Source organism: Apteryx rowi, unplaced genomic scaffold (genome assembly GCF_003343035.1).
Source record: "Apteryx rowi isolate R43461 unplaced genomic scaffold, aptRow1 scaffold_54, whole genome shotgun sequence".
NCBI classification, from domain to species: domain Eukaryota; kingdom Metazoa; phylum Chordata; class Aves; order Apterygiformes; family Apterygidae; genus Apteryx; species Apteryx rowi.
In genome coordinates this window covers 1134802-1151763 of record NW_020450805.1, presented here as the reverse complement: position 1 = coordinate 1151763, position 16962 = coordinate 1134802, and the positions used below count along the sequence as shown (strand labels likewise).

Sequence of the window (16962 nt, the reverse complement as noted above, 5' to 3'; positions counted from 1 at the left end):
GACTCCCATGACCCACGATGGTGGAGGTTGCAAGCTCACGACTTCCAGAAACAAAAGGCTTTCTCCATCTCCAGATGTTTGGCTGGAGAATAGCTTAGGGCCCCAGCAAGAGGAGAGAAGGAACAAGTTGTCAGGGGAAGAAATTGGGCCAGCCATGCCTCTTTGACAGGTCAGGACTGGTACCACTAAGAGGAAGTAGAGATGATAGTGGTCAGGAACTCTCTTCTGGTTTGCTGCAGATTGCTTAGTCAAAAAGAGGAGGTGCATGAAGCCATCTTAAAGCTACTGGAAGAAGCCTTCCAGTTGCAGGGCCTGGGAAACTTATGAGAGACTTTAATCATCCCACCATCTGGTGGAAGGGCAATACTGCAGGATGCTAGCAATTTGAAGTTTTCAGGAGGGAGTGTAGGAGGCACAGGTTTTTGATACAAGTATTGGACAGTGAGCAAGGAGGTGCTCACTGGATCTCCTACTTACCAGTGTAGAAGAAATGGTTGGGGATGTGAAGGTTGATGGCAGCCTTCACTGGAGCAACCACGAGATGGTGGAGCTCAAGATCCTGAGGAAAGTGAGGAAGGCAAGTAGCAGACTGAAAGCCCTGGGCTCTGCAGACTTGGGCTTGTTCAGGGACCTTGCAGATGATCTTGTGGTAAGCTGCCTGGAAGAGCAAAGAAAGATAGATTGTTCATCTTCAAGGACAGGAAAAAAAACAACAGCTCATGACAATGTGCAGGAAGCCAAAAAGGCATGGCAGGAGGCTGGCTCGGCTGAACTGGGAACTCCTGTCTGAGTGCAAATGCGACAAGGAAGTGTATAGAAGGTGGAAGTGTGGACAAACTGCCCAAGTATGGAGGGATGAAATTTAGAAAACCACAGTTTGGCTGGAGTTGAGACTGATGATGGATGTGAAAGGTAGCAAGAAGGACTTCTATAAGTATGTTAGCAGTAAAAGAAAGACCAAGGAAAATGTGGGCCTGCTGCTGAATAGGGTGGATGGCCTAGCTCATGGGAGAAACTGAGGCAGTCAATACTTTCTTTGCCTCAGTCTTCACTGCTAAGGCCTGTTCTTAGCCCTCCCATTTCTCTCTGTCCAGTGACAGAGTTTGGGGGAGAGAATTACTCCCTATAGTAGATGAGCATTGAGTTTGGGGCTACTTAGGTAAAAGCTGGACATACCCTGGGACCAGATGGGGTGCATCTGAGGGAGCTGGCTGATGACATGCTGAGGCTACTCTCAGTCTTTGAAAGGCTGTGGTGCTCAGGAAAGGTTCCCAATGAATGGCAAAAGACAGATGTTATGTCTAACTCTTTCTTTTAACAGAGCATCTTTTTATTTAATCTTTCCTTTACCATTTCTTTAACAGTCTCACGTAGGATGTACCCATCTTCTCTGGGAAAACTATTTTCARCTGGCAACCTGGCAAACAGTTTATTGATGTCTGGTTAGGTTAGGTCTGCTATGTTTATTTTATCTGAAAGAAACAAAGCAAACCCCAAAGAATATTTACCTTATTAAGGCAAACTACCTTCTTGGTCTTGCACAATATACTGTTAGAAAAAGATTGTTAGCTTGTACCCATTTTCGACATAAAAATAGGGAGAGGATTTTCCTGGAACTTGAGGAGTCAGTGCAGCTAAAAATGTGAGCTCTGTTCCTTTTTGTGAATTAATGGCATTGTTTAATGCCATTAAGCCCAGTAAGTTGCATTTTTCAAGTCAGTTAATGTGATAACACTAGAGCAATCATTTGAATTCATAGGGGCTCCACAGGGATAGTGCAGGCCAGCTTCTGAATCTCTGTTGCTGTTTAATGATAGTGTTTAGTGGGAGAAGGAAAGACTGCAGCTGGCTGAGCTGCCATTCAAAAGAGAGACTTTTTGAACTGAACCCACTGAAATCATGAGGCCGGACACAAAATCCTACAGTGCTTTTCTGTTCTCTTATGACATAATCAACTTAGGCTGAAATAAGATTTTGGCAGGGTGAAACATTAGTTTATAGCCATTAAATTAAGAAATATTGCCATGATTGTTTATTTGGCAATCATTGCTGTTACTTTTGCCATTAGATTTAAAAGAAAAAAGTAGAATAATTGCTGCATTTTTATTTCGTGTATTACTTTTTTCTAGTTCTAGATGGATTTTAAAAATGTACTGTTGCAATCACAATACTTCTAAAGCATTTTAARTTCCTTTAGGTCATTCTAACTGGAGCATTTACTTTAACATGAGCCATGGTTGTCATATTTAACTGTGAAGCAGCATTTTTTCATGGCTCTATCTTTTTGCAGAATGTTTCATGTAGTGTTTTTTATGTTTCTTTTTGAACTGCCTGCTCAGGCATTCCCTTCCTTTTTTTTTCAGATGAAGATGACATTGAAGATAAAGAAAACTGCCTTCCTTTAGGAGAGGGAGGTGAAAGTGGTGGTCTGGTGCCTGGAAAATCTCTAGTCTTTGCAGCCATGGAACTGCTCATGTTTATCCTAGTACGGCACATGCCACATCTAAGTTCAAAAGTTTCAGATTCTCCAAGTCACAACTCTGCCAAATCTCATCTTTCTGAGGAAAGTGCTCGTCTTGTGGCTGCCACTGTTACAATACTGTCTGACCTGCCTTCTCTATGTTCTCCAGCAGGTAAAGTCGTGTAACAAAATACATATGAATGGTTATTCTAGGGGAAGTATAGTGAGCATATAATGCTAAGAGCAAACTGACTATAAGTATATATTACAGACTACTTTAAAGGTCATCTGTTGAAAATGATGTTTACATTTAATTAAGAACTCAAACTTTTCTAGTGAGCCAACATAAAGAAAATTATATGGTTTTAAGTTTGCATGTGTGCTCTGCTTTTATCCAAGTTTGCTAAAGAAATGCAACGTATGCCATTGTGATTTTGTGGGKTTTTTTTTCTCCATTTTTACCTCTCATGATTTTTGAAACCTTTTGGTCAATTGTAATCATATTGTAAAAGAAGATATACATATCAAAGATAATTGAATTATTGAGAAGTTCATGAAAAGCAGCAGCTGGTTGAAGAAGAGAATCCYGTTCTGGAAAAGATTAGCACAATTCAGCTATGGTATGCTTTGTTTTGCAGCCATTGGCTGTCAGTCATCCCAAACGTAACTCTAAACTAAATAGAGTTTGCTTCTGCCCAGGGAGACTGTCACAAAGGATGTGTGTAAACTAGGGTGATTGCACTGAGTGGAGTTCAGGGGTAAAGGACACAAATGCATGGGAAGCTGTTTTGCTTTTCAGGGAACAAATTGTTTGAGTTGTGCATCTCATGCATCTCTGGGAAGTTTCACTCACTGATGTACATAAAACATTCTGGAGGTTGGTCCCTTAGTGAGATGCATGGTAAACAACATATTTAGACAAAATCATGCTTAGAAAACCACATAGACTCTCTTCAAACAAGCAATTCATGCCCTACAGTTCTTGTTAAAACTTAGCAAATTTTGAGCTGCTCTAGAGTCCTGCTCTGTTTTATATTTGATTCTTGGTTCCCTTTTCTTTCTCCTTCATTTTGAGCAAGAAGAGTAACCACACTACTTCTGTGTTGAATGGGATGAAGGTGTGACTCCCAACACATGGGAATGACCAGTGAAAGTAGCTAAGTCTAAAGAGACTGTTACAGTTGTGTACTTTCTCGTCCAGATGTAGATGGCTGATTGCTGTAGGGATAGGGAATAGTATATGTACAAATGTTTGTGGTTTTTGGATATTTGCATGTGAGGGGAACTGAACAAGGAGAGTGAATCACTTCCTGAGACTGAGTGGTTTCTTTGTTTCTTCTTCTTACTTTTACACGTGAGCATCTTTTGATCTAAGTTGGACAAGGTCCTGGGCAATCTGATCTAGAGAAACTGTTTTCACCAGGGATTTGAACTACATCTCCAGCTGTCCCTTCCAACCATAATGATTCTCCAATTCTCTTGAGTGTGTTTATCCTCAAAACATTCCCAGAAGTAGGAAAACAGTGGGGTTTGAGTTACCATGGATGTGGAAAATGAGGCATGGAGAAGATTGAGTTAGACATGCAAAGCGACCTGACTGAAATGAGCTGAGATTGGTAGTAAGCACCTAAACCTAACAGCACCCTTCTTTTAGTCCTACAGGTGCTAAAAGTCTGTATGCATTATTGAAGCTCATTCTAATAAAGTTCCCATATGTTTAAAGTCAGGTTACAGGTTACTTCACCAGTACTCCCTGAGTTGCCTGATCTGTGCCTAACTTGCACCTGCAGGACTGGCCGCACAAAACATACAGATAGTTGTTGATTTCAGCTCTCATTTCTCAATGCTGTAGTAACTTCTCAGAACTTGTTTGTGACTTAGTCACGGACTAGRGAACAGGACTTGATTCTGTTGTCTTGCAGTTTCTCCAAAGTGCTGAACCAATCTCTCTTTGACAAAATCATACCATGTTTCATGTGCCACATAGGGCAAAACTTTAACTGCTTAATATCATTCCTGAATTGATGGCAAGATTTTAAGTGTTGGTTTGTATGACTGATTATAATATACTTCACTAATACTGATAAATGAATTAGTTGATAAAATATTGAACTGCATATATCACTTGTTAGCTGAATTACGTTTATCTCAGTGTGTCCTTTGTTAGCCATATATATCCCTTTGGGGATATATATAACCTAAAGAGGTTATCCACCATGCTTGTTGGAATTAACTTCAGAAAATGTACTTTGTCTTGTTCTAGGATGTATGACAATCCTACCCACTATCCTGTTTTTGATTACAAGAGTACTGAAAGAAACAGCAGTAAAATCAGCAGATAATCAGGTCCCACCTCCAGTCAGTGCAGCCCTTCAAGGGATAAAAACTATTGTTACTCTTCCAACAGTCAAGACTGATGAAACTCAAAAGCAATGGACAGGTCTTATCCGCAGCACTCTGGCATCTATCCTGGAATACTCTCAACCTGGTAAGCAGTTTCCCAGTTTGGGAAAGTAAAATTAGAGAGAGCTGGGTTTTACTTTAGTGAAAAGGAAAGTGTTGTCTCTATAATTTAATAGGCTGCATGTCTAAAGGTTGGAGATTAAAAGCAGTGATGAATTGCTTGTAAAACAGAAGTGGAAGGAAGACCTGAGCGCACACAACTCTGTGCACTTAATCGGCTGTGTTGAGGACAAGCACAATGTTGACTTTGAGAAAATATGGTTTTATCTCAAGAATTACCATTCCAGATTTATGCTTCTTTGCCTGTATTTTTTGACAATATTGATCATAACCACCTGTTTGAAATTTTGCCTTTTGCAACTCATTCAGCCTTTCTCTCTAAGGTCACTATCTCAAGCTATTCTGTATTAGTTCAGACTTTTCCCTCTCATTTTGAATCCTGTTGAGATGTAATTATTCCTCCTTCTCTAAATTTTCCTTAGGTAGACCTTATCCATCTTCATAGTTTCAGATAGTGACTTGTTTCTGGAACTTGGGAATCTACCCTCTGATATCGATCAGTCTTTCTGACATCTGCTGAACGTCTCAATAAAATCTGTATGAGTTCCAGGCAGAAATCATTTCACTTCCTAGACCATGTCACAATTTCCATGGCTACTGGAAACTGCAGACCTCTTGGCAAGGCCAGAACAAACTATCGGTTCTAGCCCTTCTTTCCTCTTTCCACAGAATTACCTGCTAGCTTAGAGGGAAGGAGATTTTAGTTGCCAAAACAGTGTTTGTAAAGGAACTGATCTCTTAACTGAAGCTGTAATTGTTCAGTATGGTACATCAGTTCAATACATTGCCATTTTTCTTGAGGTTTAATTCAATCAGTGTATCTTTAAGTGTTTGCTGACAGGATTCATATAGTCTTCATGACAGTGAGTATTAAAGTGAATGAGTGTGAAAACAGCAAGGGATAATTGTGGCAAGGCTCTTGCTGGAGTAGGATATTCACAATACTGTTACAAGGTTTCAACGGTGGAAAAAAAACCCTACCCATGCCAAAAATCTCTTACCCACCAGCAGGATGTCTGCTGTGTCTCTTTGGAGAACTACAGGCTGCTTCTCTTGGTTCACTTTCATACTTTGCCTCGTACTGGAAAAGCAAAAAAGCTGTACAGTCTCAGTGGTATAGTTAACAAAAGAGAGACAGAAAGGMTTGTCATTTGCATAATAGTAGTTCAGCCAAAAACTTCCCATTACATCCCCCAGTAGCCATTTATACAGATTCAAGAGGGGCTTGAATGGAGTTACTCATGTGAGATATAGGGAGCGAGTAGGTAATTGCAGACAATCCTGAAAATGTGTGAAGGGGAAGGATCAGTGGATTTGTGTTATCCAAGTCAAAATTCTAATTTGATCTGTCACATCAGCTCTTGTTTTCCAAACTTCTGTTATCATAAAGGTCTCCCAGCCTCTTTCCAGAAACATTACTGCCTTTATTTAGGCATTTTGTAGACTTCAGAAATCTTTTTCATTACCTTTCAAGAGCACGTATCTGCCTTTTTCTCTCGAATCTTCTGTAGAGTGGGACATAACACATAGAAAAGAATCTAAGCAAGATGTACTGCATGTGCTTTGTCACCTAAAATGCTTGGGGTCATATCTGAAGTGAGTTTTCACATCATGGCTAAGCCAATCTAATGACTAGCTGACACCTATAAAGGGAAGTCATGCTGTTTTTCCTGCTGCTGGCTGTATATTGCTGCTGTTTCTTTGCTTTGACTCGCAAGGGAGAGCAGAATCAATCTGGGCAACAAAACCAGCAGAAAACTACTTAATTTGTTTTTTGTGTTGGTGTAGCTTCATGAATGAGATCCAGGAAGACAGAGCTGGTGCAAAGAAAAGAAGGATGGCACAGGCAAATGCAGATAAGTTTGAAAAGGAGGGATGGTTAAAGCAGGACTGCACGTTTTCGTGGTGGTTAGYTGTTGGATCAGCTTGTCTGTTATGTGAAACCTCATCCTAAGTGAAAACTGTTGCCATGTTAGATTTCAATCTCTTATTCTGCTGTATAAACTGAAGAGATTTTAAAAAAATACAATGTATATTTTTAATAGGCAAAAGATTTTAAAAATACGCCTTTTTTCCTATTGTTCACACACTGAAAACAAAAATATGACTTGGTTAGAGAAAGTGTTGATGATGTTTTGGCTTGATATTTAAGTTTCAGAAAGTTTGACTCACTTTGTTAAAACAAATAAATAACTATTAGAATAAAATTACTCAGCCTTAAATTGTCAGTCAGTCATTAAGTGACTTGGTGATGAGTRTATGCTTATTTGTATGCAGCTGCAAGTCATTTCAAGTAAATTTATTTCCTGTTTGTGAATTTATCTCTTTTCACTGGAATTTACTAAAAACATTTAAACTTTTTTCAGAGTAAGCTAACAGCTTGTTTTTGTTTTTCAGAAGCCTCTAAACCAATTCTTGATGAAGTAAGCATACTTACTGCTATTGCTCTCTTTCTCTGGTCGGCAAGCAGTGAAATAATTGGAGTACAGTCTTTACAAAATGGATGTATGAACAGATTTAAAAATGCATTAAATTCCTGTGATCCTTGGGTAAGCTTATGATAAAGGAGTGTGAATGATATGTGCCTGAGAAAAAGTAATTGTGATATATTTACTGTGTTCCCTGAATTTTGTTATTTCTTTTCTTCAGAGACTAATCAGCTACTGCTTGTCCAAATAACTAGGTTTTTCAACAGTACATTATAGAAATGTTTAATGAACAGATAAAACAAAGCGACTAGGTGCTTCTGTGTAATGTCTGCTCATGGCCTTGTGCCAGACTCTTGACTCACAGTCTTTTTAAAAGAAAAACTGTATCTTTGTTAATATGTGAAATTTGGTTACCAAAGAATGGTGACATTTCTGCATTAATTATGGCTTTTTATAATACAGGCTAAACTTGTTTTTCTGCAGATAAAGTTACAGCCCAAATTCCTGATGAACTTTGTTTGTGCAAAACCTGTGCTTGTTTTATGTGTTGGTACAAAATCCTGTTTGAAACCAATGCAAAAATTCAATTCTGTGGTCTCCATTAGAACCTTTACAGGTTATGAATCATCTGTCTCGTGATTTCACTTCTGTCCTTTGGTTTGTTTTCATGAATTATCTTCTGAATTAATTCCTCACTAAAGAGAGAAACTAAAAAGTTGCAGCCTGACTTTGCTCAAGCAGGCTAATGTACTATATGGTTATGCTTAATTGTTCCAGCCATGTATAAATCCATTTGTTTGAATGGATATACAAATCTGCAGGTGTGAGCTAAAAAAAATCTAGCGTTTCCACAAGCAACCACTGCAGAGATTCCTCAGAAGAAAAATATGCAGAAAATGCTGACGTATTTAGGATCACATTGAGGCATTTGGAATCCTGTTTAGACTGAGAATTCTTCTCTGCAGCAGGCTGACTTCCTCCAGCATGGGCGTAAAGCTCAGTTCTTTGCTGAAGCCTAATTTATGGTGGAAAGCTGCTTTTAAGATTTTAGTGCATGAACAGAAGTGTCAGGTGTATCAAACAGAAGCTTTTACATCTTATTCTGTCTCGGCTCTGTATAAACACACAAACAGCGCTTACAATCTTACAGTAGAAGGACACAGAAGCACTACTTTGTCACTTTGTCCACCCGGCTGGAAAGCTGTCAGTGAGCTGGAGCTTGGCACTATTTTTGTAATTCACAGAGAATGCTTTGATAGCAGCCAGACTGTGTCCACTCTTCTTTGCTCCCTGATGTGCAGAACATAGTCTGTGATACTGGTTTGTTTTATCTTATTTTTTAAAATATAAAACACATGTATTGGGGCCAGTAGCTAGATACCTGTTTGTGATGAAAACACTGCATATTGAACTGATTATGGAAAAAGAATCTTAAAGAAATATTACTGCCTCATAAGAAATAACAGGAGTATGTTTGAAACTGTGACGATCTGCAACAAAAGCCTGAAAGGTTAAATATGCTATACAGTGTATCCTGAAGGCTGGCGAACGCAGGTTCATTTTGCCCCTACAACAGAAGTGATTTCTAGAGCCATAGGCTCTCAGCTGAGGCACCCTTGTCTCTAAATCTTTAATGGATAAGTTTTACAGGAGTGTGTGCCTTATAGACTCTAAAGAAACCCTGTTTTTTTATCTCACAAGAGTTTTTGTTGTAGACTTCTGTGAATGTAGACTAGTCAAAATATTAGCATGCATAAAATGAAGCCTGAATGATATTCTGCTGTCAGATACAGTCTTAAAAATATTTTTTGAATTAAAACCTCTGAATGCATGTAAGAAAACAGATTTTACTTTTTATTTCAAAGGCTATTGTACATTTTAAGACCTAATGAGAGAAGGTAAAGAAAGGGAAAAGAATGATTTGGAGAAGTGTGGAGAGGTATAGAAGTAACTTGTTGAAACAGATCAAAGGTGATGCTAAGACACTAGGAGAAAAAGTTCTGCCATGGAGCTCTGTTAGAAAGTATAGAAAAAGTATTAGAAGTGTTATTACTTCAGGCCTTAAACATTGAACTGTACAGAGCACTTGCAGTGTTATAATAGGGAATTAACAGCAAACTGAACTGCATAGCTTGTAATACCTTATTACAAGGTAATATTATTTCTTTAATTTATTTATATATATGGTTTTAGTCACCCTCAGATCTCCTCACAGATCGTTGTGTCCAATAATACTTCCTCTAATATGTTCCTGTTCAGAACATGCTTGGTAACTCAGCCTGTTTTGGTTGGAGTGCAGTTTACAAACATGCAGCATTTTGTCCTGGTATTTGTTGGGGCTGTACATTGTCAAGTGTTCTGGGTTATTTGTGGGGCATTTTGGAGGAAGGGTTTTTTTTTTTGTTTAATCCAAATCAAATCCATTCATAAGTTCTTCTAAACAAGATTATCGGTGAGTCATTTTCACAAGCATTAACTTTATTCCCTGATTTCAGTGAAAAGGGGGAGGAAAAAAAAAAGGAAGGAAAGGAGGGGGCTCTGTGATCCAGATCACTGTATGACTATGCATATACTCCTATACTACTACGAGCACAAGAGGGAGAATTAAAAAGAAGGACAGACAGGCCTGCTGCTTTTGGCAGCAGTTTTGACCAATGCTAGAGCAACAAGGTCACTTAAATCTGGTCCGAGTCCTTTTTATGGACTGCTTCACCCTTCTAGTTGGAATAGCATTTCATGATTTTGCAGATACTTCCAGTATTGATACTGGTAGCTCTGAGACTTAAAGCTCTAGTTCTCTGTGGAGCTGTGTGACTGAGTTGTATGTCATTAACTTCCTTTCTTTCCTCCAGGTTCATATAGCTACTGGCACCTTGTCCCTGCATGTTCTTTCTAACTGGCCTCCCTTTCTTGTATTGAAAACTGAGCTAACGCTATTTTAGCAGATAAACTGTCTTGCATTGCTGCTTTCTTCTTGCTCAGTGTGTTTTCTTCCCCTTTAGTCTTTTTTTGTATCACCTGTATCTCACTTACAAACATAGATAGTGGATTTGATTAGAATTCCCTCAGTTAACAAATAACTTTCAGGACAATGTATCTATCTTGATTTGATTAGGTTCAAGCCAAGTGCTATCAGCTTCTGCTTTCTGTATTCCAACATACCAATCGTGCCCTGTCAACTCCATACATCCATTCACTGGCTCCTATAATGGTCGAGAAGTTGAAAGCTGTGGAAAGGAACCGTCCAAACAACAGCATGGAGCTGTTAGCAGTGCAGGAAGGAATTAAAGTTCTTGAAACATTGGTTGCCCTTGGTGAGGAGCAGAATAGTAAGTATTTCGTTTCTTTAAAGCACCTGTAATTCTGAAATAAAATATCGAACACTAGAGATACTGCAGTTAGGAACTTGATGGCATGTTCACAAATAGGTGACATCTATGCAACATTCTTTTGCATTTGCATTACTAGAACTTTTGTATGCATGGACTAGTAAAACATATGTGGTATGATGTGCTGTAGCATTCAAATTTATTGTAGTTGCAAAGAAAAACTTAAAAACATGAACTGCAGTAGTGATGTTTTCTTGTGCTTGGATGAGTTGTTCATACCTGTTAAATTTACTTTTTCCCATTACTAACTTCTGTTCATTTTAGCAGATTCATCACTATTTTATCGGGTTGTCTCTATCATCTCTGTCAGCAAAGTATATCCAAAAAGCCCAAGAAACTGAGTTTTACTGGTTGGAGTATCTAGATCCTAGATGGAGCCTTCTATTTGCAACAGAATAGAACACAGTTTAGTTATAGAATAACTCAAAGAATGCATCATTTAAGGATTGATTCTGCAGACACTTTGATTCAAATGTTGATTAAGTTAAAGGTAAAAATAATGCCAGTTCCCCCCCCCCCCCAATGTCTTTCTCTGCATTGATGATAAAACACTAAATTTATGTTTTCTTAAGTGCTGTTCTTTTTGGCATAGTTGTTTCAAACACATATAGAATGAGGGACTAACTGCAATGTATGAGGAAACAAAACATCTGATTTGTTAATATTGGCTGGAGTCAATCACCCTATTACATGAGTACATAAATTTGGTCAAAACCTTTAGGGGAAAAATGTTAATATTCTGATAATCAACAAGATTTGAAATAAATGAGTTGCCGTAAATGTTAAATCTCTTTGAGCTTAAAATTTACTGATTAACATGTTACATGTTTCAAAGACATTCCTTGCTGGATTCAAAAATTAGCACTGTTGCTTAAGGTTAGTTGTTTTTYTTATTCTAAACATACTCTTTTTATACCTGTGCTGTTTTGGGCTCTGGCCTCATTAGGTGTTGCTAGCTCAAGTGCAGTTGCATCATCAGTTTTTTAGATGGGGAACTTCCAAGATGGAGTGATACAGCAGATAACTGTCCCTGGATTTTTAGTAAACCGTTGCATACTAATAGAGGTTCTGTTATGCTCATTGGGAGAACTACTTTTCACATTCAGCTGAATAATTTTTCTGTCTGAGAAGGGTTTTAAAATCCTTTAGTGTGCTAGGCAGTCTACATTTTGAGATCTGTTAGCAATGATCTGTAATCCGTTTGTGCAAAGACATCTCTGAAGAGCTGTCAGGAACAAAATAACTGTGATGAACAATAGGAAAAAGTCTGAAATGCTATCCTGATTGAGTGACCCAAGGAGAAGAAACCATCTTCATTTTAAATGTTTTTGATTTGGTCATTTGTAATTACAGTGTGTGTTTGCCAGCCCTGGAAATAAAACTACCRTTAGCAGACTACTAACTGATACAATTCATTTTATTTTGTTCCTTTTTCTAATATGGTGGTTATGTTGTGTTTTCCTTTCACTTTTAGGAGTCCAGTTGCTTGCCCTTCTGGTTCCCACTCTGATCTCCTATTTACTGAATGAAAATGCCTTTGCTTCTGCATCCACAGCATCTAAGGATCTTCATGAGTTTGCACTTCAGAATCTAATGCACATTGGTCCACTTTACCCACATGCTTTCAAGACAGTAATGGGAGCTGCTCCTGAATTAAAAACACGTCTAGAAACTGCAGTCCGAGCGAGTCAGGCCAGCAAAGCAAAAGCAGCTGCTAGGCAACCACCACCCACAGTACATTCCACCCCAACAATTAAACTTAAAACTAGCTTTTTTTGAATTACTTTTATTATTTTTGGACCATTAAATAGTCAGAAGCTTTACATTATTCCTGATGTGTTACTGCATATGTCTGTAATTTTGTGTAATTTGTATGTGAAAGGCTGTCTAATGGAGCTTGTGTAATTATTTGAAATCTGTGCATTACAAGGAAGTGGTGTTGCTAGTATTTGTATAGATTTTTAAGAAATTGAATGTGATCATATTTATGAATTTGTGTTATAAATATCCACCAAAAAAGTATTCTCTATCTTACTAAATTATTTTTTTTATTTTTTAAAAACTACCCTGAACCTTTTTGAGTGGTTTTTGCAATCTAGAAATGTTATCCTACCATTGTGCCAGCACACTAACACAGTGGGGGGTGGAGGGAGGAGAGCCTGTTATGCAGTACTTACCGTATATCACGGGGAATTTCAAGTGTAGAAGTATGCACTTCTTCCTTTTAAAAACAAACTAGGGTAAGGGCTTGTCATACCTTGTAGATCATTTCAGCTTGCATGAAAAAAAGAACAACAGAATTGAAAGTTTTCATTCTTTTTCAAGCATGCTGTTATAATGAGATGTCCTTATTTATGTGGTGTATCTCTTTCTTTCAGGTCCATTTCCATGCTTGAAAATTAATAAAGGGTTCAAAGAATCTTACTCCCTATCTCTTCTAAGATAAATTAGAAAAAAAAAAAAACATATTGGAAATTGAGTTTGCAAAGGGGACTGCCTGCTATCTTAATTTTAGTAGCCATAGCTGTCATGGGTTAGCAGTCTTCCTATTCTGCCAGACACTAGTTAAATATGGTGGTTCCGTGCTCTGCTCTTTGCCTGGATTCCTAGATACTTGCTTCTTCCTGCAATACTTAGTCCCATTGGCTGTATCTAATCTCCAGTCCTTGATAAAGTTTGCAGAGCCAAATGACTTGACTCCTTTGCATCTCTACTGAAAATAGGGGAGCAGAACACAAGTGTGAGCCAGGCAACTCCAGTTTTTCCTTCCATTGCCAGGATTTTCTTTTTTGAAAAGTACTTGGCTCCCTTCACATGTGAGTGAGTTTGGTTGATTTGGGGATTTTGGAGCTCAAAGGAGAGTTCAAGTGCTGTGTTAACCTTTTAACACAGAGCCAGTGGCTCCCATTGGGTCATGTCTGTCTTCTGCCAGACCTCACATGGTTCTATACTTCTGCCAAAAGGAAGGGTATTCTCTTGCGTATACAAGACTTAACATACAGAGGTTTTTTAGACACTGTTGTCAAATTTCTAGACTGCCACAGAGATCTTTCTATACATCTTTGTTTTATAGTGACAGGCCACATAACTAGAAGCCTAGGATAGGACTGTATGGTACAGTTAGGTTTCATCTCTGATGCTTTTCTGGATATGTGTATAACAGGGTAAAAACTATGTATGTTTTAGAAGTTTCTACTTCAGTCCAAATACAACAAAGGGATAGTAATTAGAATTGAATATGATTTTAAATCATATTGGTTGCAATATTGGTAGATGATCATTTTTGCGTAGTTACTTGCCTCTAAGTCTCATTTCCCGTAGGAGCTTTGTATTGCCCTTTGGGTACTTACGCAAAGCATGCAAGATGGTGCCCTTCTGCCCTATCACATTTGATGTGTGCAAAATGTTTCTCATACAAATAACTAGAAAAGCTTTTATTTCACAGCAAATCTTCTAGTATTAAAGTGAGGTGAACAGTGGTGGAAACACTAATCTCTCAAATCATTTTCATAAACATGTGAATCAGCTTTCCAGTCTTGTTCCACTCTCCTACTGGACTAAAGATACATGCAGCAGCAAAAATAGTATGCAATACACAAGGAGGAAGGTAATTTCAATATTCACTTTTCTTCTCTGTAGTAGGAATTGATTAAAATGTTTTACTTCCTAATAACTGTTTCAAAACAAACATTACAAAGCTGTTTTGCTCAGAAGTTCCAAACCTGTTCAGTGTTTGAGAGAAAGTTCAGTTGAAGTATCAGGGAAACTTTTTCTAGATATAAAGTTGAACACAAAGATTTTTGCAAGTAAAACGGAAAAAAACACCTCATGACCTTTCTCAGATTTTTTTTCCCCCCCTCGGTAGTCTAGTAACTGGTGACTCTTGAATGTTTGTTGTAGACTTTTTGTCTATGATCAGTTCAGCTTTATTTACCTTAATTTTGTGTCCCAGCACTTTCATGTTCTGGTTTGACTCTAGTTTACAAGATGGCTGAAAATTTAGTTGGGGGTTGGGGGGAGAAAGGAAGTGAGTAAGTGTATCAGTTGAGCATAACTAAGAATTTGGTAGAAAAGTAGTAAAAATGTTAGTGGAAGGGAAAATAGGACTAGATAGATGTAGAGGGATAGCGAAGGGAGGGGTTTTCTTTTTTGTATACTGTGTGACAGTATATAAAGTGCTAGACTTTCATTTGTATTCAGGCTTCTCAGGTTTCTAGTCTGCATTTGCTTTCCTTGCTCTGGACACTAAAAATATAACTGTGTGGTTTTACATAATATTTTGGCATAAAACTTCATTTGATTAAAAAAAAAAATAATGTGAAATGCCTGTAGTGCTTTTTGTTCTTCCTTCTCTTTTGTCCCCTCCTTTTAATGTTTTTCTTTGGCCTTTTTAGTGTGTTTTTTCGTGAAGCTAATTTTTTGTTTCCCTTTGAAGTCTTTCCTCTTCTCTCCCCACTATTTCCTTCCTTTCTTAATGAGCCTCGTTGTTCTACCATGCTTCTCTACTGCGTTTCCCCCAGATTGCATTCCCTGTTCTGTGCTGTGATGGTTTACTTCTGTTCTCGATCTTTTTTTTTCTTTCCCTAAGCTTCATCAATTATTTTTTCTTCTGCTTAAAAATGCAGAGGGATCATCCTCGAGACAACTGTTATTTCTTCAGGCTGGGTTAAGAAGCGGACAAGTACGATTTCAGAGTAGCTAGAAAGAAACAGGAAGTGCTGCTTGAGTAAGCAGAGAAGCACTCCTGGGTGTGCAGGGTGCAGCGCAGGGTGCTGGGGCGCTCTCTCAGTACCTCACGCGCCACTATCACATGAGCATGCCCGGGTACGTCGCGGCTCTGTAGTCAGTGATCCTATTACATGCAGCACTCTCAGTGGCCTCATTTGATCTTTTACACCTGTTTACGTTCAAGTGGAGAGGACAGTGTGGTGCTAGCGCTTAACCCAGCTGTGAGGCCTGTTGGTAGTGTTGTGTTTTGTCTCTCTTTAGCAAGCCTCTCTTGGTAATATGTACGTAGCACAGAAAGCAAGCCTGACTTTGAGTCTTCTTGCATCCTTGGGAGAGGTGTGAGAAAGCAATGCCTCTGACAGCCGTGATGTTGAAGGATGCTCACTTTTCCTTGTAGTCTTTTCCCTCCTTGAACCAGGGCTTTGCCCCTGGTCTTGGAAAGTTATGTTTTCTCTTTCCTCTCGGAAAAGGCAGTGTGGTAGTTCCTGAAAAATGTTCTGGTCCTCTTTCTCATTATTTCTTAAGATGTTCAAGAAATCGCTGTAGTCCTGGGATGGATTTATAGTTCAAAGTATTTTGGACAGAGCAATACTCAGAACATCACCAAAAAAAGAAAGGATCAGAGACAGGAGTTGAAAGTGCAGGACTTGACATAGCTTTTGTGGAGCTGCTCTGAGAAGACATTGCCTTGCTGCAGACCGAGTGTGGGTGCACGAGATGCCTGTCCTTTACACCCCATGGGTGTGCCACGAGCATGCCAAAGCCCTTTAAATCCTCCTTGGAGAGGGAGATTATTATTAATCCGTGGGGGAGGGCCCTGCACCCTCCCTGCTCCTCGCAGCTCTCCGTCMCTCTTCCTGCAGCGGCCTTGCAGGGCGCGAGCTGCTGTGCGGGGCCGAGGCGGCCGCAGGGTGCGGGGGCCTGAGGTGGCATCAGGCCACGTGGGGGGATTTCCAGCTGCCCCTGCCAGGCTACCGTGGCTTGCTGCTCCCTGACCTCAGGATGGCACTTCAGGGGCATGAGACTCGCTTCCTTTAAGGTCATTCTTCGAAATAAGGGCAGGGCGGAGGAGAAAACGGACATTTCCCCGCCTCTGCCCTCCTCGCCCTGCAGCGCGCCCCGCCGCCCGGCGGAACTACACTTCCCGGAGTGCTGCGGGCCGGGCCGGAGCGAATCGCTCTCTGGGATTGTCCCCGCCGGGCCCCCGTAGCAGCCGGCGGGGGCGGCTGTCAGGCGGTGACGGCGGGCGGGACGCGCCCAGGTTGTTGCTGCTGCCGGGACGCGGCTGGGTGCGGGTGGCGGCGGCTCGCGGGGAGGGGGCGGCGGCGGCGGCGGCGGGGAGCGAGGCAGACCCGACCCGACCGGCCATGGACGAGCAAGCGGGGCCCGGCGTTTTCTTCAGCAACAACAACAACAACAACGCGCTGCTGCT

General features: G+C 39.8%; 2 protein-coding genes across 12 annotated transcripts in view; both read left to right on the top strand.

Moving 5' to 3' along the window:
* HEATR5B (HEAT repeat containing 5B) overlaps positions 1 to 13226 on the top strand; it is a 60951-nt gene extending 47725 nt beyond the window's left edge. For 6 of the 8 annotated variants that reach the window (XM_026081176.1, XM_026081178.1, XM_026081177.1 and 3 more), the window contains 5 exons: positions 2364 to 2633; positions 4725 to 4949; positions 7382 to 7533; positions 10529 to 10742; positions 12277 to 13226. In XM_026081176.1, coding sequence (XP_025936961.1) covers positions 2364 to 2633; positions 4725 to 4949; positions 7382 to 7533; positions 10529 to 10742; positions 12277 to 12581 — 1166 coding nt within the window. In that variant the 3' untranslated portion in view covers positions 12582 to 13226. Of the gene's footprint in view, positions 1 to 2363; positions 2634 to 4724; positions 4950 to 6772; positions 7534 to 10528; positions 10743 to 12276 lie in introns of those variants that run through there. The other 2 variants (XR_003255953.1, XM_026081181.1) reach the window with 2 other exon arrangements.
* Positions 13227 to 16767: 3541 nt separating this feature from the next.
* Positions 16768 to 16962, top strand: part of STRN (striatin) — a 73741-nt gene continuing 73546 nt past the window's right edge. For 3 of the 4 annotated variants that reach the window (XM_026081173.1, XM_026081172.1, XM_026081171.1), the window contains exon 1: positions 16769 to 16791. The gene's annotated coding sequence lies outside the window, so the exon portion shown is untranslated. Of the gene's footprint in view, positions 16792 to 16962 lie in introns of all 4 variants that reach the window. The other variant, XM_026081174.1, reaches the window with a different exon arrangement.